General features: G+C 36.8%; 1 protein-coding gene across 1 annotated transcript; it reads left to right on the top strand.

The window, feature by feature from the left end:
* Positions 1-405: 405 nt before the first annotated feature.
* On the top strand, positions 406-20,421 carry ndufaf6 (NADH:ubiquinone oxidoreductase complex assembly factor 6). Its single transcript, XM_015009359.2, has 9 exons — positions 406-635; positions 2,342-2,441; positions 2,611-2,733; positions 2,818-2,874; positions 3,104-3,206; positions 3,708-3,841; positions 11,357-11,458; positions 15,593-15,649; positions 18,841-20,421. The coding sequence occupies exons 1-9, from the start codon at positions 445-447 to the stop codon at positions 18,967-18,969; spliced, it is 996 nt and encodes a 331-aa protein (XP_014864845.1). The 5' UTR covers positions 406-444; the 3' UTR covers positions 18,970-20,421.
* The last annotated feature ends 735 nt before the right edge of the window (positions 20,422-21,156 follow it).

The following is a 21,156-nucleotide window of genomic DNA, read 5'->3' as shown; positions in this document are numbered from 1 at the left end:
AGCTTTATTCAAGTCTTTGGTTTTTATTGTTTAGTTGCAAAGTTGTGCATATATCACAAAATTATGTAATTATATCACCAATTCGTGATATATTTTTTTAAAAGTAAGAGCAAACTTTAGCACATTTTCTGTAAGAATCTTTCAAATTTCAAGTAAATTTCTGCCGGATAATCATCGGAACGTTTTAATGTAACACAGGAGAGGACCTGCTCCATTCATGTAAATTGGAAAAAAAGTTTCATCCTGTCGGGTTAGATAAAAATAAAAAAAATAAGGAAAAGAGTATCATTTGACGTTATATATTAATTCATTAAATCAATTAAACTTCCCAAAAATGTATATTTATTGATTATAAAATACATCGACATCAACACAAAATTAAATTAGAAGTTCGAACATCATATTTACGAGGTACAGAGAACGCAACACTAGGTGAAGGGGAACATGGCAGTCGGCGTCAGTGTTCAGCATGGATTATTTAGCAGAAAAACATCGCTAATTTACAGTATTCCCAGAAAGATAGCACTGAACGGGGTTTGTATTCAAAGAGCGGCTGAAATACAAACTGTGAGAGCGTCAACAAACACAGCAGGGGAGAATCAGCACAGTGAGAAATACTGCCTGAACCTGGTCAGGTGGGTCAGTTCTGCTAACAGGCATGATGAATGTTGTTTCTAAACACATTCATCAACTGTGTTTACAGCAGTAAACAGTTAAAATAGCAGAATTTTTTTTAGATGTTGTAATTATTTTTAAAGGGATGACAAGACAGTTTAGTCCGAATTTAGTGGGCTTAATTATGGATTTCTTCATTTCGATTTCTGCTAAATAATAAGACAACGCGCTAATTATGTGCTTATTTAAGTATTTAGATGTTGTCTCCAGATTGAGATTGTTTGAATTTGCTCTTGTAATCGGCATACGCTACCCAGTTAAGCTAACAGTCATGTTTTTGAACTGTACCCGGAGAGAACCCAGGCATGTCCACGGAGAACATGCAGAAAACCCCCACAACTTTCTTGCTGCAAGGCAACAGCGCTACCAACAACAGCACCGCTGTGCAGCCCTATAGAATTATCGGTAACACTTTATTTGAAGTGGGGTGAATAAGACTGACATGATACTGTCATAAACACCTGTCATGAACATGAATAAGCCTTCATGAATATTTATGACTGTTGTCATAAAGCGTCATTCGGTAAATTATGACATTTTAATACAAAGTTGACATTATTCAAAATGTCTTTGTTATGACAACTTGACATTAACCAAGAAATCATTACTGTTTAAACTTTACCTTTAATAACATAAAGTTACCTAATTTTTAAAGTGCAATCATTAATTCTTTTATAACAAATTTATATCAGTAATGATTTCTTGGTTAATGTCAAGTTGTCATAACAAAGACATTTTGAATAATGTCAACTTTGTATTAAAAGTGTCATAATTTACGGAATGCCGCTTTATGACAACAGTCATAAATATTCATGAAGGCTTATTCATGTTCATGACATGTGTTATGTCATGTTTATGACAGTGTCATGACAGTTTTATTCACCCCCCCTTCAAATTAAGTGTTACCGAATTATCCATTAAAATTAAATAAAGAAATACTAATTTTTTTTCCTCATTTTATCATCGTGGAATCACCATTTTTAGTGTACCTTAATAAGATTTTATGTGGTAAACCCAAAGTGTTTTTTAATTAATTTATTTTTTAATGTGTGTTGTGCATTTGGATCCAGCCTCTCCACTGCATGATGCTCACACCACTATTGGTCACTGTATGCATAATGTTTTCAGGGCGATGTTGTGTGTTATTCTTTTCATGAAAACCACAAAATATTTCCCTGCACAGCCATGAGCTCTGTTGTGTTGTTCTGCCACTTAAAATCTCAAAAATTGCTGTTAAGTTTGAGGCTAGTGGGGCAAAATGTGAAAAGGGTTCAGGAGTAGGTTAAGTTTTGCTGGGTATATATGTTTTTTTGTTTTTTTGCTTAATTTTTTTTTTTTAAATCGACATAATCATAAATTAAAACAATGTAGTTTGTCATTGTGATACATGTATTTGTAAGTCCAGAAACTTTCTAAGACTGTATGTAATAAGTTATTTCAAATCTAAAAAGGGCTTTTATTGCTAATTTAGTCTTTTAACTGTGTCTTAATTTCTATTCTTGCACTTTTATAAGATTTTATTTTCATAAATTAAATTTTTTCTTGCTTGTGTTATTATTTTTCTTCCATTTTTTTTCATGTAACTTGCTACAGTTATAACAGAATTTGCTTCACACTGACTTTAAAGTTCCTCCTGAATCTTAAATCTCTTTTTGCTCCTCCTCAGATCCAGAGACTATGAGGGCTTCTTGTCGTGTCTCCTCCTCCCAGAGGAGGCGCGGCGCTCCTCTCTGGCTCTGAGAGCCTTTAATGTGGAGCTGGCACAGGCAGGTATTCCTCCATAAAGCTGAAAGGGAGATTGTTTTTTATATTCAGGTCAAAACTGATTGTCAAATTAATGCTAGGTGTATGGAAAAGTAGATAGAAGTGTCTGATACCAGCAGTTCTTTTAAACTAATGAGTTCAGCGTTGGACTGGTTTTTCCGTCTTCACTAGGTGAAGGACTCCGTTTCCCAGAAGACCATTGGTCTGATGCGAATGCAGTTCTGGAAGACGGCTATAGAGGAGATCTATAGAGATGACCCTCCGAACCAGCCAGTCAGCACTGAGCTGTGGAAGGTAAATGTCATTACAAAAAAATTGAATCGACACATTTTCAAGCATTTAGAGTTCAATAATCTCTATATATATTTTTCTTTGTAGGCAGTGAAGACGCATGGTCTTACAAAAAGATGGCTGATGAGGATTGTTACAGAAAGGGTAAGAAAGAAAGTTAAAAGAATAGCATTCAGCATGTCCAGTGGGTATCATTGTGCTAGTTCAGATAGTGTTGAGTAATTACTGTCAGTACAGTGAATCAATTCCTGTCCTTTGGCTTATCTGGGAGCCAAAGGATGAAGAACTCTGAGCAGAAATGCTTCCAAGTTCTGAGACCACAGTTTTTCTTAGTGCTGAAAGTGAAGCTCATTGAGTCTCTCTGTTTGACCAGGAAAAGGATCTGGATGACAGAGCCTACAGGAACCTACAGGAGCTTGAGAAGTATTCAGAGAACACACAGTCTTCACTATTATACCTGCTGCTGGAGTGTTTAGGTATGTATTGGTGAGAAATGATGCTGAACGTTTGACATGTTGCTGCATTTTTAACATCAACTTTCCTTAGTGCTGCTTTCTTATGTTGCTTTTTTCTTACACAAGTCTCATAGTTGCTGAAATAAAAAAAAAAGTATTTTTTCCCTTAGACAGCAGCATTGGTCTCTTTTCTGACCTTTTCCCCTTTGGCAGAATCATTGCATCGCTTAACTCACCAGTTTAGTTGGCTGTCTTCCTGTTTCCTCATTAGTGAATACAGGAGTGACATCAGGGTGAAGCAGCTTCTCATTCCAGCGACCACTCATGTCGACTGTGGGTTTAAAAATAGCAGCAACTCCATTAGTAAGGTCATGATCACCCCTCTGTCTGGTCTAAGGATGGACAGGAAAAACCTCAGACATCGTCACTGCAAACAGCTTCTGTTTATTAAAACACTTGCAAACTTTGCAAGATTTCTCAGAAAGTAGGATTTTGTTGCTGAGATTTTTTTTCTGTTTGCAGGAGTGAAAAATGTCCATGCAGATCATGCAGCAAGTCACATAGGAAAAGCTCAGGGAATCGCCACGTGTCTCAGAGCCACTCCTTACAACAGCAGCCGGAGGAAAGTCTACCTGCCCATGGATATATGCATGCTGGTGAGTTGCTTCTGTTCAGCCTTATGAAAGCAATATCTGAGGCTTCTGCAGTTCAGATATTGATCCCACATCAGTGTCAGCACTGTCTGCATGTCCTTTCCAAAATGTCTCCAAATTAACACAAAGCTGGACAGGTTTCCATCTTGAAGCAGAGAAGAAACACAGGAAGTGCAGAAAGGTAGGAAAAACATAGATAATTAACTTAGATAATTGGTAAATATCAATTATTGGTCATAACCGCAATTTTATCATCGAATTTCTGTATTGAGCCAAATTTTCGTATATCAGTTCATCCCAAAACCGGAAAAGAGTGAGTGAAGAAATGGTTGCAGAGACCATGGTTGGAGAAGTTTGGAGAAATATGCTACCATCATGCAAATGTTTGTACCTTAGAGATCTGCAGACATTTCATTAAGTTAATGCAGAACTTCTTCCACCTGACTTGAACTGCAAAATAAAAATATGGTGACAATTACATATATACATATTAGGAGGTGCACTGATAAATCCCTCACTGATAAATCACACCCGATTTCCTTAATTTTGGGTGATGTCACCATATTATTGCAAACTTAGCAAATTTGTTGCTATTTTTATTTTATGCTCAGAGACTTTTCAGACAAAAGAAATCTGAATTGGCGCTCATCTCTTAAAGGACTTTCAGCTCATTTAAAGAGAGAAACTCCACGCAAAATTCCCATCATTGGTTTGTAACTTCTATGCTTCCCTGTTCCAAAACACCTGAATCAAATGTCTGAATTCCCTCATCAGCAGTTATTTGGTTCTTTAGATTCCTGGTGATGATTGATGCATCTAAAAGTTGGGCACCCTTGATATAAGTAATCTGTGGGGCAAAGGCCCCTTATGCCTCTGCTTTGACAGAAGCAGGAGAGGAAAGGGGAAAATCAAGGGGAGGAAATGTTACTCTGCAGCCGTTTGGCAAATATGAGAGCATTGGATTGAAATTATTGTGGAAAATAATGCCACAAACATTTTCCAACCTTGTCTGGGCTTTCAGCCCAGCGTGAAGACCAACTGCTGCTGCTAGAAGAGCCGACGGGGGGAACCAGGGCTGCTGTTTGAAGCATGCAAGCTCTGCCCTTAAAAAATCCTCTGATGCAAAGATGACGCTTCTGACCCCAGGCTTTCTACCCGCATTCCTCACCGCTTCCAGAAGAGGGAGCTGGAGGTGTGTTTAAACACCCTGCAACACCCAACTACAACCCCTGGCAAAAAGTATGGAATCACCAGTGTTGGATGAGCAGTCATTCAGACATTTCATGCTGTAAAACAAACTCGGATCAAAAACATGATACAATATTAAGGTCATTCCAAAGTGCAACTTGTTGGCTTTCAGGAACACTCAAAGAAATGAAGAGAAAACATTGTGGAAGTCAGTGAATGATACTTTTATTGACCAAACACAGGGAAATAAATATGGAATCACTCAATTCTGAGGAAAAAAGTATGGAATCACTCAAATTGGAGGTAGAAAAAAGGACACACCCAGTCTATTTCCTTTCCCTAAATGGACACCTGCCCCAGATTAGATGTGCCCGTTAGTGTGCAGTTCAAAACACCTGCAGTCATGACACCTTGGAGGGCTGCTGGACGAAGTGGAGTGGCGAGAACCATGACTCCAACAAGAGAAATGTCCCTTGAAACAAAAGAGAGGATTGTGAAACTTCTTGAAGAAGGTAACCCTTCACGCATGGTTGCTAAAGATGTGGGCTGTTCACAGTCAGCTGTATCCAAGATATGGTCCAAACACAAACAGCATGGAATGGTTGTTAAAGCCAAGCGTACTGGTAGACCAAGAAAGACATTAAAGCGTCAAGACAAACAACTAAAGGTCATTTGTCTTGAAAACCAAAAAAGTACAACTAAACAGATGAAGCATAAATGGGAGGAAGCTGGAGTCAATGTATGTGACCGAACCGTAAGAAATCGCCTAAAGGAGGTGGGATTTCAATACAGGAAAGCTAAATAAAAACCAGCATTGACACCTAACCATAAAAGAACAAGATTCCGATGGGCTAAGGAGAGGCAATCATGGACTGTGGATGACTGGATGAAAGTTGTCTTCAGTGATGAGTCAAGAATCTGCATTGGACAAGGTGATGATGCTGGAACTTTTGTTTGGTGCCGTTCCAGTGAGATTTATGAAGAGGCCTGCCTGAAGAAAACAACCAAATTTCCACAGTCCTTGATGATATGGGGCTGCATGTCAGGCAAAGGCACTGGGGAGATGACTGTGGTTAATTCTTCTATCAATGCACAAGTTTACATTGACATTTTGGACAGTTTTCTCATCCCTTCAATTGAACAGATGTTTGGAGATGATGAAATAATTTTCCAAGATGACAATGAATCGTGCCATAGGGCAAAAACAGTGAAGGCATTCCTTGAAGAAAGACACATTCAGTCGATGTCATGGCCTGCAAATAGTCCAGATCTCAACCCAATAGAAAACCTGTGGTGGAGATTGAAAAAAATGTTCCACAAGAAGGCTCCAACCTGCAAAGCTGATCTGGCAACTGCTATCAAAGAGAGTAGGCACCAAATACTGTTTGTCCCTCATCAAGTCCATGCCTCAGAGACTAAAAGCTGTTATAAAAGCCAAAGATGGTGCAACTAAATACTAGTGATGTATTTTGAATGGTCTTTTGTTTATGTGTTTTTCATGATTCCATACTTTTTTCCTCAGAATTGAGTGATTCCATATTTATTTCCCTGTGTTTGGTCAATAAAAGTATCATTCACTGACTTCCACAATGTTTTCTCTTCATTTCTTTGAGTGTTCCTGAAAGCCAACAAGTTGCACTTTGGAATGACCTTAATATTGTATCATGTTTTTGATCCGAGTTTGTTTTACAGCATGAAATGTCTGAATGACTGCTCATCCAACACTGGTGATTCCATACTTTTTGCCAGGGGTTGTATCTACAGCATAAAGTAAAACAAGAGCAAATGTAATATTTCTTCATTAAAAGATATGAGTTATATGTCCAGGATGCAGAAGGCAGATAACAGATGGAATATTTCTCTAGTAACACTTGACTGATTAAACTTAACAGGAAAAAAACAGAGGAGAGACAGACGAGTTGAGGGGGGAATAAGGAAAAATCAGCAGCATGACGAGTCACACTCATTTAAACACATTCATCAAAACGTCCCAATCCGGCTGCTTACATCAAGAATCTGTTAGTTTTTCTGTTCTTCTCACAGTTAATTTTGCTTTAACACGTAAAACTGACACACAAGACATTTAATGGCGTCATTATTTGATGGAGTTTTACTTGGGCCATTGCTGTAAATGAATATCATGTCTTAATGATCTTTATTTCTGACCTATTTTTATGCTTGTAGAAAAGCTGAACTAAAGAACCCAAACACTTGCAGCATTTTAATCTGTAGATAAAAGTTCTCAGACAGTGTTTGTGTAATTAGGTCATTAAAAAGACTTTATTTCAAGCTGAGGAGGTCAAACTATTCGATTAATGTGTGTTGGACTTCCAGGTTGGCCTACTCCACCTCAACCAAAGATCCCCTGGATAAATAATTTAATGGAGGGAGAATTTTGGCTTCCACTGAATATTTATGTGTCCCATATTCCATGCAGATAATAATTACTTGTTTATATGTATAAGCTCACTTTGTAAAAAACACTACAGCAAATCTTTTAACTCACCGTTTCCATCTTAAGTCACTTCACAATCCCATCACTCTTGGTTCTGACTCCACATCCAGATTTCCTTATAGTAGTTAATGCTCCTCTATGGGCCGTTGCTATTAGTTGTTCTTTGTTTTTATTAGCTTCCTTCATCTTGTTATGGTTTTGTGATATTGCTGTCAGCTTGCATTGCTGAATAAACTAAAAGTGATCCATAAACGGCTCATTATTTCCCTTAACAGTGCTCTCCTGTGTGATCTCTACGTTCGTCTTCATGCGGGTCGCTTTGGGATCGTAAAGCGTTGGCACAGTAATCTGATTGTTGTCGCACTTAATTATTTAGAAACCTTGAGATATTGCTGTAGAATGTAACCCTGCTTTAAACCTCACCACAACTCTCTGTGGTATTTATAGACATCTCAGTGTTAGTCACATACACATTTTGAGGTTCTTTTAATAATTTAAAGGGCTCTAGCTGTATGACTATTACCACAACATCATACATTTATGTATTATATGGTGCAAACTAAAAAGTTTTTGGTTTAAGAGAGTAAACTAACATTTCCTGAGTTATACTTCAGACCTTTTTAAACACTGATTCACGATCTGTGGGAAAGCAGCAGCTTGAGCCTATTTGCTGCTTGGTTTGTCCCTTCCTGACGTGTCTGATGGGAGCTGCAGGTGTGAAATGAGGCACATCAAGTCTCCATAAAAATGTAGCTCTCAGTCGGGGCAATGTTGGCCGTATGCCGTTATCCCATTTCATACCTCAGACAATACTGGAGCTAAAAACTGGCTCTCTGGTAAAAGCCGATGTATAACATGTCTAGTTTTAAGAGCTCTGTCTTTTTTTTATTGCAGGTTTTCCTGGAAATGCCATTCTACTTGCACAGATGAATCTAAGCTTTCACTGAAAGTTGTGTCGGCAATTATTTGTCACTTTATCTACTAACTTTGTTATAATACACCGTCACTATGCTTCTGTTGCTCTATTTAAGTCTGTTGTATTCAAAAGAAACAAAAGATGGGACTCAACCATGAGCTAGGACCACAGCTATTTTATTTAAAGGCAGATCAAATATAACTGTGCATTTATTGAGGTTTAATGTTTGTCAGAACCACCAAATGGTTCAAAGCGAGGACAGTGTTGCTTTCTAATAGCTTTGCAGTCCCCGAAATGATTTCTTTCCTTTATTTCTGGTCTGAAATGTTGGTCTTTTATCCTTTCATTTATAATATTTTTCTTCTTTTCAATACCCTTTATTACCTGCATCAATTTTTTCTCATCATCTCTCAGTAATCTGGAGCTGAGTCACCTCCTCGGCAAATGTACTGCATGTAAGCGGGAAGGCAGGAATGGTTCTTGGAACGAAAATCGCTCTGTTATTTTGATCCTTTCAAAGATGAAGTCAGATCTCCTCACTAAGGTGCTGAGAAATGATGAAAATCTGAATTATTAAACATAATAATGTATTGTCAGTAAATATATTTCTAATGAGCTTATCAACATGGAAATGACAATCAAGTTCATTAGTTCATAAGTTATGTTTGATAAAGCGAAAACACTCATTGAACAAGTATTGAAAATGTTTAGTTAAAAGTATTTTAATACTGATGACAACTCCAAGATATCCTCCACAGATATAGAGACATATCATCTGCTTTGATGAAGTGTCATCCATTAATATTTGCTCTCATCAAAAAGACTACAATCTATAATCTCCCAGGATTTGACTGACTTTAACTGGCTTTTTCTTCAGCAGTGGAGTCTTGTGCAGTGAGTGTGCTTATAGGAAACAACATTTGACTGAATTATTTAATGTCTTCATAGAAAAGTTGTAACTGGTAGTTCCTTTCTAAAGCTCCTTGCAGCGGTCCTTTACTTTTTCACAGGTCTTCTGATAATTGTTGCTCCTCTGTCAGAAATCACCTGGTCAAAAAGTTTAAATATATTCTTCAAGATTATTACCACAATGGTGCTTACTGATAAATAAAAATGTCTTCAACCAATGTATGTTTTCTAACAAAGCTCTAAAGAGAACTATTTTCCTTTTTACAGGCCATCAATTGGAACTAAACCTGCTTTCCAAATACTGATAGATTTCAGCTGGTTTCTTGGCTTTCTGCCTTTTTTTGTCTTTTTTTTTTTTTTTTCGCTGCGCCCTTCCACCTCAGCAAATAATTTATGGACTTAGTCATACTGATTTCTTTGCATGTGTATTATTTAGGATGTAATGTCAGTGGCCCCATTAAAAATGGATTCACTGAGGAAAATGTTGAGGTGTTGAATACTTATTTTCTCCTCTGCAGGATTTGTCGCTCTTAATTTCTTCTCAGCATCTTATGTGAAGTGAAAATATCTGTATTCAATAATGCACTTAGTTATCTTATCAATCTTTATTTTCTTATTTTTTATTGAAACACAATGTTTGATTGTCTCTGAATTCTCGAGGATGAAATGTTGAAATAGTTAATTTGTCCATTTGAAGTTATGAATTCAGAGACATTTCTTTTGTATTTAATGTCTCCAAATGGAAGGAAAGTCTATCGAAGAAGTTCTTAGTAGAATTTAATTTCTTTCAACAATTAAAAGTAAAAATATTTTCCTCTCGAAGCAAATCTATATTGTATTTTATGTAAATATTGAATATAAATCATAAATCTGAAGGTGATATCTGATCCAAATACTTTCTTTCTTTCCTCTGCAGCACTCGTATAGAAATGTCCCAGCTTGCTAGAATATGCAGAAACATTTTCAAGCACTTTCTTTGAAATATTCGTCCATATTTTTTGTCTTGTCGTTGTCAGTCTTAGTGATATACTTTGATGCAAGGTGCATTTTCAGACAGACACTTTTATATGTCATCTTTCTGTATAAAGATTCCTCCTACTTTGACCAGATTCTCAGGATGTCTTTCATGCGCTGCTTCTCTGAGTCTTATCTGCAGATTTTTGAGGATTTTGGCTCAGAGAGCTGAGAAGATAAAACTGTGAGCTGTTATCACTGCAGGTGTGCTGAAGGTCATGAAACGCTTCCTGTGCTTCTGGCTGCTTCATAAAACCGAAAGGACTTTTCATTCATGTCCAAACTTCAAAATATTTGACGGGTTCTTCTCAGAAAATTGTTTTTTTTTTCTTAGAACATTTTTAGTGAAAACAAAATATGCCACATTTTGCATATTTCACATTTTACCACTTTAGTTTTTTAATACATTAAAAATACATATAAGCTTTTCTATTCCTTTTTAAGCAAGAAAATAAACATTCCTGTAGTGAATGCTTGATTATTTGTAGCAAATGATGCATCGGCAGTTGGCACATACTTCTAACATTAACATGAGAAAAGCTTAGTCTTTTCTGCTTGACTTAACATCATTCACTGTGCAGTTCATATGTTTATTTTATTTAGTTTAAGCAATTAATATTGGGATCCAATTCATTTTTTAACATTATTTAAACCTGGTGAAGCTAAAACTTCCACTTAAGGAGTTCTGGGTCAAACATATTTACAGATACAGAATTTTTTTCTGTCTTTACAAAATCTGTATTTTTCACAAAGTTTTGACTTAATTATGACTATGTTCACAAATTCTGACTGCAGTCTACACGCCCACAGGTTCTTCCTTTCCTGGGAATTATGACTATGACTGTGTTCTTCTTTTTTGGCCTTTTTGAGTTTGTATATGCTAATGATTAATCGATTTCTAAATTAGTTGACTATTATTTCAATAATTGATTCATCCAGATTAATTTGATTAATTGTTTCTGGATATTGACGACATTAATCTGTGATCTGGAAACAAACGCAGTGGATTCTGTTTCTGTTTATTTTGTTTCTTTAGCACGGAGCGTCTCAGGAGGATTTCATCCGTGGCAGCCGGGAGAAGAACGTTCGAGATGTCGTGTTCGACATCGCCAGCCAGGCTCACGTTCACCTTGAACACGTATGTAACACGACAATCATTTTCTAATTGTTTTTGTCTCAACTTTTACACAAATCAAATTTACTGTTCTACTGTCAAAAAAAAGAGACTTTGAAAGAGAATTTGGCCAGGTTCAGCTTTTCTAATCCAAAACCTTAATATCTGTTCATTCAGTTGTATTGAAGGATAAACTCTGACCTGAACTAAGTCCAGCTAGAAAAATAAAGTTCTTTACAAGCACATATAGTACAAGATGTTTATAGTTCTTTATAAATATCCACCATTTTACTTCTTTCTTTAGGTTTCAACAAAACTATTGCAAACAAGTGGATGGATGCATTTTCTTTAATGTAATGTTGATATCTTTGGAAAGTGAAAACCCAGGTAGTGTCCTACATTATAATAAGAAAAATAGAGCTAAAAATATTATTGGGTACTTTAAGTAAAAACAATACTTAAAAACTCCAATAACTGTATTTTAAAAAAACTTTTTATTTAATCATTTCAGCCTAAGTTATTGAGTTGTTGTGGAAAGTCCAATAAACCTAGACTCCTGGACTAGAGCTATGTCCTGTCAGTTTCAAAGAGACTCGCTCATTAAAAGCCACTTTAGAAACTGTTAGCCAGGAGGGCTGTCTGACCTGGAGAGGAAAAACCTTCAACAATTAAGGAGATGTTACTGTGAAAGCTCTGACTTCTCTGGTTTTATAGCACATCTTTGTGGTTTTTCTGGTTTATTCACCCAACATTTCTTTCAAATACTAATAATAGTAATACTAATACTAATAACCATGACACTGGCAAGAATCAGAAATTATGTCTGCATGTTTTAGTAATAGCATCATGCTGGGTAATTCAAGAATTACTCGGCAGAAATCTGAACATGAAGAGTATTAAAGTCAAATCGAAAAAGGTTTCTTTTCATGAATTATTTAACCTAAATAATTTACACCACACGTATGTTTATTCCTACTTCAAATGGGTGAAATGAATGGAGGGGAAAAGAAGGATAACTATCATACACACTTGGTAGAAGAATGAATCTACACAGCAAGTTCGGCACAGATGGACAGTCAGAGAAAATGAGAGGTCCGAAACGCCAGTGGAAATGTGCAATTATCCTCTTCTCTGGTGACATTTTATGTCGGAACGGTTTAAATGCTGCAGAAACTCAGGAAGGATTTTCCTTGGGAGGATCTAAATTATTTTCAACAAGGAAAATCTTAATTTGTTTCACCAATGACGTCACCATTGATTGGACGTGGATCCTTTGCTGAAGCTGGTCGTTCAGCTCGTCCACATCCACTGCACTTTAGTTTCTCTCTGCACCTTTTACGCCACTTGGACAGCAGGGATAGGTTTGGTATTTTTAAAATTAACATCACTGGTGACTCATGCTCTGGCATGCTGTGGGTTGCAGCTTGCACCTGCAACGCTGTGGATGACTCAAAATGTCCTGCGAGTATCTTCTGTTTACTATTATGTTTCTCCTAAGAGTTTGTAGCTAATTGGTTTGGGGATGTATTGGTCTCCACTTGCATGCCTTATTGATTTTTGTCCTCATGGAGATTTTTTCATTATGCAGCTGTTTAAACACTAACTATTTTAATTTTGTTTGCTCATTGTTCACACCTAGTAGGAAATTCTGCTAGAAGCTAAATTGCATTAAATTACACTCAGAGAGAGCAATTGGGAAGTAGGAATCAAAGTGCTATTTTCCATCGGTTTACTGTTTCATTGTTTTTTTTGTTTTTTTAAGTTAAAATCAAATTTCAGTTTTAAGCAAATTTCCCAGGGATTCCTGTAAAGTAATATTTCATTAGACAAAATATGTCTTCTGTTGTTGTTTTTAGCTAGCTATCTAGATACAAAAACAACAATAAAAAAAGGTAGCTTGCTACATAGTTAGCTGATTTCCCAGTCCTTGTGCTGATGTTACATTTACATCTGGTCTTTACACATTTGTCAGTTGTTGCAGCAATGCACTGTTTTACTCCAGCAAGCCTGTGTGTTAGACCAGTCTGCAAACACTTCCTTGGAACAGCTTGACAAACACTATTAGGACCCACAAATCCTTTGTTGAGTTGAGAATGCGCAGGAACATGTTTGAGCCACAAAAGGCCAAACCTGTAGCTGGCAGAGCTCAGGGGATTCGTTGCTAACTTCACAAATTCAGACTCCAGTCTACACGCCCACAGGTTCTTCCTTCCCTGGGAATACAAAGTAATTTCCGTTGAAAGAAAGGGCCTGCACAGGTTGTTTCACAGTTGATAGTGACTGGTGTTAAAAGAAAAACAGATTGCAAGAGAAAAAAGGGGATTTAAAAATCAACCTATATCATGTCTGTTGGAAATAATTCAGTATGAAAGAAGGGCAGGTAAGGACAAACAAGATGAAATATGAAATATTAAAATCTTTAGCCTAAATTAGGGAATACTCTCCTTTTATTAACTGTTTTATTATGTTCACATAAGCAATAAAACATGATAAAACTTAGACTAAAACTTACAAAAATGAGACGTTTGTACTAAAAAGAATGTGTTCTAATTAATTAACTGACTTAATTAGGAGTGAGCTGGCAGAGTAGAAACCTAATTCCTGTACCCCATGTGGAGCTGATGATGAGATTTTCTTTTGCTTTTTTGCTTCTATTTGCATATTTTGCAGACTGTTTGACTTCTCACAGTGGGGACAATCCCTAAGTACTTAATTACAATCCAACTTGGTGACCTCTATCCAGAACAATGCTTTTGCTTGGCCTGACTCCATCTTGTTAATACTTGATCAAACAAGGTCAATTATACCTAAATTAGTTTTACTTCCTGCCATGATGAATCTGATTACTGCAAATCTTCCAAAACAATGAGACAGTTGCAAGAAAGCTGTAAAAAGTCCTTTTTCAGGGTTTGCCAAAAATGAAGTAGGAGACTCGGCAAACGTATGGAAGTGTTCTGCTCAAATGAAAAAAGACAAACTTCCTGACTAACGTGCACCTGAACAGATCATCCTCACAGTAAACCATGGAAGCAGGGAATGAATCCTGGAAGAAAATAAGTTGCATAATATTCCTTCTTCTTCCTGTGGTTTGGCTAAAATTTCCATTTTAGGCAGTGTTGGGCACTGCTATCTAAAAGTTAGTCATGGAAGCTGAAGCTAAGATGCTAAAGTGCTAAGTTCAACCATACTGACTTGCCACTTGCTCAAAAAAGTGTCTTAAAAAAAGATAATTTTAGGGAAGGAGGCAGAAATGCTGTATTAACAGACTTCAAAATAAGATTATGAATATAAATTTCAGCAGTGATGTTGAACTTCATCTGAAAGTTTACAAAGCAGCCAAGTAAATTATCTCGTTAGAATTAATCTGAAAAAAAAAAAAGGGAAACTAGATGCACTAAACATTTTAGCTCCAGTATTAGTGAAAGTGTGCCCACCACTGATTTTACATTTACTTTATCATTCTCACTCTGTCTTTCTTGCCGGTCCTTTTTATGCAACTTTTTTTTACCAACACGTCACTAATAGTGATGAGGTATGCTGTGTGTTAAGCTGATAGTTGTTTGGTTATGACGTTTTTGGCATTTAAGTGCTGTTATATTTGCCATACTGTTGTATTTTCGTACATTCAACATAAGTATTTAGGCTAAGTGATGTTTTTATTTAAAGTGTCCTAGAAAGACAATTTAGCTGTTGTTTGACAAACTGCCTGTTGCAGGTAGACAAAACACGGGTTTATTCATGCCGTTTCCATTTGTGTGTCTAAGTGATCCAAAGGTCGGTGTTGAGTGCCTGAATAAAAACAGAATCCTCTTGAAATAATCGGGTGCAAAACGAGATGGAAAACACTTTCAGAAGCTTAGAGAAATGGCGTCGCAGAGCCGTTCAGATATTATTAGAAAGTCTGACTCAGTCTGTTATTACTCAAGTATCATAGCTGCACAAATGTAGTAGCAAATTCACACCATCTTTTATTAGAGATGTTAAGAATTTTTCTTTTTCAACTTTTTTAATGCTAGTGGCAGCAAATACAAAGTCAGCATTTTATCATAAGTTGCAGCTTAGATTTCTGTGATTTTCCAATCTTTTTGAAACTTACTTACACAGGAAAAGCAGTTGTTTTTGTTTTTTCATTTCAGTTTGTTCTGCTTTTTCCTTCAGGCCCGATCGTTTAGCCACAACGTTCCAGCAGCAGCAACCCCGGCCTTCCTTCCCACTGTAAGTCATAATATTCCCCTGCTATTCATCAAGATCTCATTTACATTTTAAAATCACTTTTTTCTCATATCACTGATGTTTGCTTCAGTAATCACCCTGAAAGTCAGCCGTCATATGCTGACTGCAGATCTTGTTTGTGCAGACAACCAGATTTGTTAAGGCATTGAGAATAATCCAATTTAATCCGTTTTTTTCCTCCTTTTGTCTGTGGAGCTGAAACCAGAAATATTTGTACAGAGCATAAAAATATGTTTTCCTGCTGTCTGAGAAAAACAGACTAAACATTTTCTTTTTTTCAATCAGTTAGGGTTACAAAAATAATCTCTAATTGTTTAATATTCAGGGCAAAAAGGGAGGTAAATGTTTTAAAGATTATTGTTTTTAGATTAAGAAGGTTACATACACTAAGAGTATTATCCCTATAAACAACCTAAGGAAGCCAATCAGTGCCTTCAAAATGACTTTTTAACCCTTGGCATCGGTCCGATAAGTAAAACTGGATTGATATTAACAACCAGTGTTTATCTTAATCTTGTTCCTGTTTGTGTTTCATGCTTTTTAATGGTGTCATAAAAGTAGGGACATGTGTAATTTATATATTGGTAAATATCAGATATCTGCAATATGTCAGAGAGGTTTCATTTAATGAATGAGGAGTTCCCTCCGACCGAACTGAGATTTAGGTTTTTCGGCAAACCGGACGACAACTTCCCAAACGAATTGGACTTTCAAGGCAAATGAATCAGAGTTTGATTAAAGCAGACCAAACAGGGCTGGTGTGAATTTGACCTAAATGTAACTCTAACTATGCATGAACTCAAACTCAGAGGCTGCTTTCTGCTGGTGAATAAAACATTTCTGTGGAGTCCATAATGATGATCCATCACCAACCTGCTGTAACTACGGGATGGAGCAGAAAAATGGACTCTCCCTCCTGAATGACTTTGCAGTGGACCTTCTCCAAGCAGCAAAATGGCCCCTTCATGCCTGTGTGGGAGTGTTGTTGTCTATTTGTGTTCCTGATAGCGAACCACATGGAAAGCAGGCACAGTCTGCATTGCTTTCTTCGTGTCCTGAAAATTAGATTCAGATGAACTGCAGGTTTGGATCAGTGAGGCAGAATGAAGAAAAAAAAAAGAGGTCGACCAGTGAAGACTAGAGGACATAAATCACACCAACTCTTTCATTTCAAAACAACATGAAGAATGACAGCGTTAGACCTAGGGGTGCATATCGAAGATTTAAGAAAAACAATTTAAAAAGATGCTACGATCTGCAGAATCTTTTTGATTTAAGCATTTCTTTAAAGAACCCAGCACATTTTTTCAAATAAAATATTCTCATCTGCCGTAATGAAGCAGAAAAGCCTCCTCAAACAGTGTGTAGGTGGAATCTTGTTTCCATGTGCCCAAATAGAAAAAAAAAACCCTTTTGAAAACACATTTCCAGCCTCTGAATTACCACCAAATTGTTCAGAGAGACACAGGTGATGGAGGAACAGACACCTGAGAGCTTTGCAGACAGAATAAAGAATGTCCGTAACGTGTTTCTGCACAGCGCGCTCTTTGCTGGGGAGCTAAATGAAAGCTGTGCATAACGTTGGCGAGAAGGATGAAGAGGAGAAAAGCAACAAGCTTTATCCTGTGGTTCTTGGGTTAAAGAAACAAAAGGAGATGGTAAAATTTCAGCTTTGAATAAGTTTCTATTTTTAAGGTGGAATCAAAATCTGCCTTAGGTTTGACATGTTTTTGTTTTTAACATTTGAAGTCCATATATTCAGATTTTCAAATAAAATGCCCCTTCCAGATGCTAACTAATCCATGTTGTTGCAGGAAAATGCATGTGTGTCTTTTATCATTAAAACACTCTCGCTTCTGAGCAGGAAGTGAACAGAAACGAGATTCTGCGGCCTCTGGGACAAGCTTTTCACTGAAAAACGTCTTTTATTTTCCAGCTTTATTCATTCCTTTCATCATTTTAAGACCCCTAACCCCTGATGCAGAAAAAAAAAAACAGTTTAGAAATACACTGCAATCACAGTTTGTCTGCAGGGGTCACCTTAACGAGTGTCTCTTTTCTGGTTTCCTCCTCCTATGCTTTTACATGATGATGTATGCAGTGACTGCTCAGTTGCCCTTTGATGGAAATCCGTCTGAGGCTCATCCGTTTTCACACAGAGGCTCTAGGTTTCATTCTTGGTAAATCCTGGGTGTTTTATTTCCTTTTTTCAATGGGGCTCTTCTAGAGCAATAACCCAGAGTTTTAATTCTTTTAGAGCTTTTATGATCTTCAATTTAAAGGGATCCGTGACTAGTTGAACCTGTTGGCCTAAATGTGTTGTATTTCTTCTTTTTACCTCCAAAAATTGTAGTTTGTGATGTGTAAAAACTCAATTTTTAAAAATTATCTATCTTTATTTTATCTTTTGCCTACAGAGGTCGACATTTTTTACCTGCTCAATGCATGCCGGGCCAATGACACGTTGAGCTAACAGGACAGCTAAACAAATAGGATGTTTAAAGAGATAGTGAAGCATATTTAAGTCTTTGTAACAAACCCATTCTAATATATTTAAATGTTTTGGTCCTAAAACATTGTAGCTTTTTACAGCATATGCTCCCTATTTTGGTTAGCATTTCCAGTTAGCACCAGCACAACCTTTTTGGCCAAATCTCTTCAAATTCAGTCCTTCTCATTTTTTCATTTTTGCACATAAATTTCTGTTCAGGCTAGTCTGAGCTACCGCTGCACCTAGCCTACGTCATCTACCCAGGATGCATTGCAGTGTAAGCAACATGGCGACATCCATGTGACAATATTTTATTTTAATTTGTAGAAACTAGACAGCCAACAGTATTTTTACTGCTTTGTTTTTGCTTTGAAAGTAAAGTTTCCCAAATAATGTGTATTTTTCAAACGCATTGTGGAAAAAGTTTTTTAATCAAAATAAGAGTCTCAAACACAGAGACTCATTGCTTTTGAAGCTCCACAGTGATTGGTGGCCCACTGACTGACTGCTGCTTATAGATGAAATCAAGTTGTTTTTATCTGTTTTTATACATGTAAAAATTTAGTAGATCAGGTCTAAAAAGTCTAAAAAGTGCAGAAAGTTTCAGAAACTGTCATCTTTGAGGATGTGAGGCATGAATTCAAACTGAACCAGCTTGTGCTTGTTCTGCTCTGTGCTCCAGGTCGTGTTGGAGGACTATCTGCAGCGAGTCAGGAAAGCTGATTTTGATGTTTTCCACAAGAGCCTGCTGAACAGAAACCCTCTGCTGCCCTTCCAGCTGTATCTCCGTTCCTGGAAGAAGACCTACTGATTCCAGCTCCCACCACTCCCAGTTCCACCAGTTTGCTCTAAGCAACCTGTGGGACTGGCACTCAGAGACTTTACTTACTGAGATTCTGCTCTCAGAATGCTAAACAGCACGTTAATAAAGACACACAGACTTGGTGAAATATGAGCACTGGCACTGACATCTTCACGCTCTGAGAAACTACAAACCCCAGCTGGCTGATTCTCACTCCATCAGCTTTGTATCTGGAGTTTTTTCTTCCTAGAAAACAGATGGAGGAAAGATACGGAGCTCTAACAGAGACACACAGGGCTCTGGAGAGCAAATGCTGCGGTAATTAAATGCTTTTTATTCTCAACTGCCCTCTAGGTGACCTGATTGTCCATCATCTTCATTGATTTAAAATTTTAAGACTTGATTGGATTTATATTCCTGGAAAATTGGCGCCACTTAGCTTATCTTGTTAACTATTGATCCAAAGAAACCCAACAATATGATGCCCTTATTTCTTTTACTTTTCAGATTTCATAGAAATGGTTTAGTTATGTAGCAACCTGGTGAAAAATTAGCAGTTTTTGTTAAAAAGTAGGAAAAACAAACATAAAAGCCAGCCGTTTGATGTTTTTCTAGCTGTCAAGCATTTCATCTCAATCTCATTATTTGTGTTAAAATTAATAATTTCTTCCAGTTCTCAACAAATTATCAGAAAAAGTTAGTAAAAGTGCTAAATGTAAAGTTTCAAAATGTGGGTTGTTTTTGATCTTTTGATAAAGATTATTTATCTGTTGTTGCAGTACTCAAAACATAAAAAATAAGAGCCTGTTTCCTTTTGGGAAAACTAGTAAACGTCTGTTTCCCCACATCCATAACAGACTGCAGCTTTTACACGAGACGCTGCTCCTGATCTAATCATACTCCTCAGTCTTAAACTTGTTAGTTTTCACCATCATGCAGAGTTTTTTCTAAAAGTAAAACACTCTCTGACATATTTAAGAGAATCTCTGCAAATCCTTTCAGGCTGCAATTGCAAAAAACAAAATAACCCAAATGCTCTGATGCCATTTTCCACCCAGATTTTGAAGATCCTGCGCGAAGGAGCGACACTCAATCGAAAGAACAGAATCTCAGGATAATAAGGCAAATTATGTGAGTGCAGGCAGCGTCAAATACAAACCATTTTATCTATGAACAATACAAATTACCGCAGTGGAGCGGAGTCTGAAGTGGCCTGCTGCACAAACACACTCAGACTTGACTCACTGTGTGTCGCTGTTACAGTCTGTCTCACTTCAGGTAAATTGTGGTTTCTGCAGCTGTTATCAACCCAGTGGTGCTGTGGATAGAAATAAAAAACAAAACAACTACTTTATTAGTTTCAACCTGACAAAACCATAAAGAAAATGAAATCATTTTTTTTCTGTCTGTATGATTAAAACCCACCAGTATATTTGAATAAATTATTGATTAAAGGTCTGATTTATTATTGTTTTTGAAGTCTTTTTTTAATTTGTTTCAGTTTACAGATTTGCATTTGCTTCTTCTTCCCTTAATATTATAACATATACTGTATTAAGTATCATAAAATGTCTATGTATTTTATGGCGATTTTGTCTGATAGACCAGGGGTGTCAAACTCAATTTCACAGAGGGCCACTTCAGCATATTGGCCACGCTCAACGGGCCACATTGACGGTACAAATCAGGAGAGCATCCCTGCTAAAACACCCCAGACAAAAGGTTGACTTCCCTCATTCAGCTCTGTAGAGGCTTATAATGAGTCAATGGTCCAGGTGTGTTAGAGAAGGAATCCATCTAAAGCTGCAGATAGTAGCTCTGGAAAACTAGACTTGGGCATTGTAAAAATACAATGTTAAAAATAAATTAAACACCACCTCATATTGTTAAATAACTGATTTTATGTATTGAACTTTTAAATATTACATTTGAGTTTCCATGGATGTAAAATTACTGCTCAGTTTAAAAATTACAATATTTAAATCAGTGTTTAAAGGTAAGCAAACAAATAATAAAAACAAGTCACATGGGCAGACATTATAGACTTTACGCAAAGATTTAGTCTCAGAGGCAACTGAAATAAATTAATTTAAAAAATCCTTTCTGAATATCATCTCATGGTCTCTGAACTAAATGCGTCTTTCTGACCGGGAGCTGACAGCGTGTTGAAGAGTTATGGACCGGACGCTTTGGAAC

This window comes from Poecilia mexicana, unplaced genomic scaffold (genome assembly GCF_051168715.1).
Source record: "Poecilia mexicana isolate PSO_F unplaced genomic scaffold, ASM5116871v1 scaffold_16, whole genome shotgun sequence".
NCBI classification, from domain to species: domain Eukaryota; kingdom Metazoa; phylum Chordata; class Actinopteri; order Cyprinodontiformes; family Poeciliidae; genus Poecilia; species Poecilia mexicana.
This window is presented reverse-complemented; position numbering and strand designations above follow the sequence as displayed.

What these genes read in the sequence shown, in the direction of transcription:
- ndufaf6 (XM_015009359.2), top strand. Translation starts at nt 445, where the DNA reads ATGGCAGTCGGCGTCAGTGTTCAGCATGGATTATTTAGCAGAAAAACA. An exon ending in CCATGGATATATGCATGCTG is followed by an intron (nt 3,842 to 11,356) that starts GTGAGTTGCTTC and finishes TTGTTTCTTTAG; the next exon opens with CACGGAGCGTCTCAGGAGGA. An exon ending in CCCCGGCCTTCCTTCCCACT is followed by an intron (nt 15,650 to 18,840) that starts GTAAGTCATAAT and finishes TCTGTGCTCCAG; the next exon opens with GTCGTGTTGGAGGACTATCT.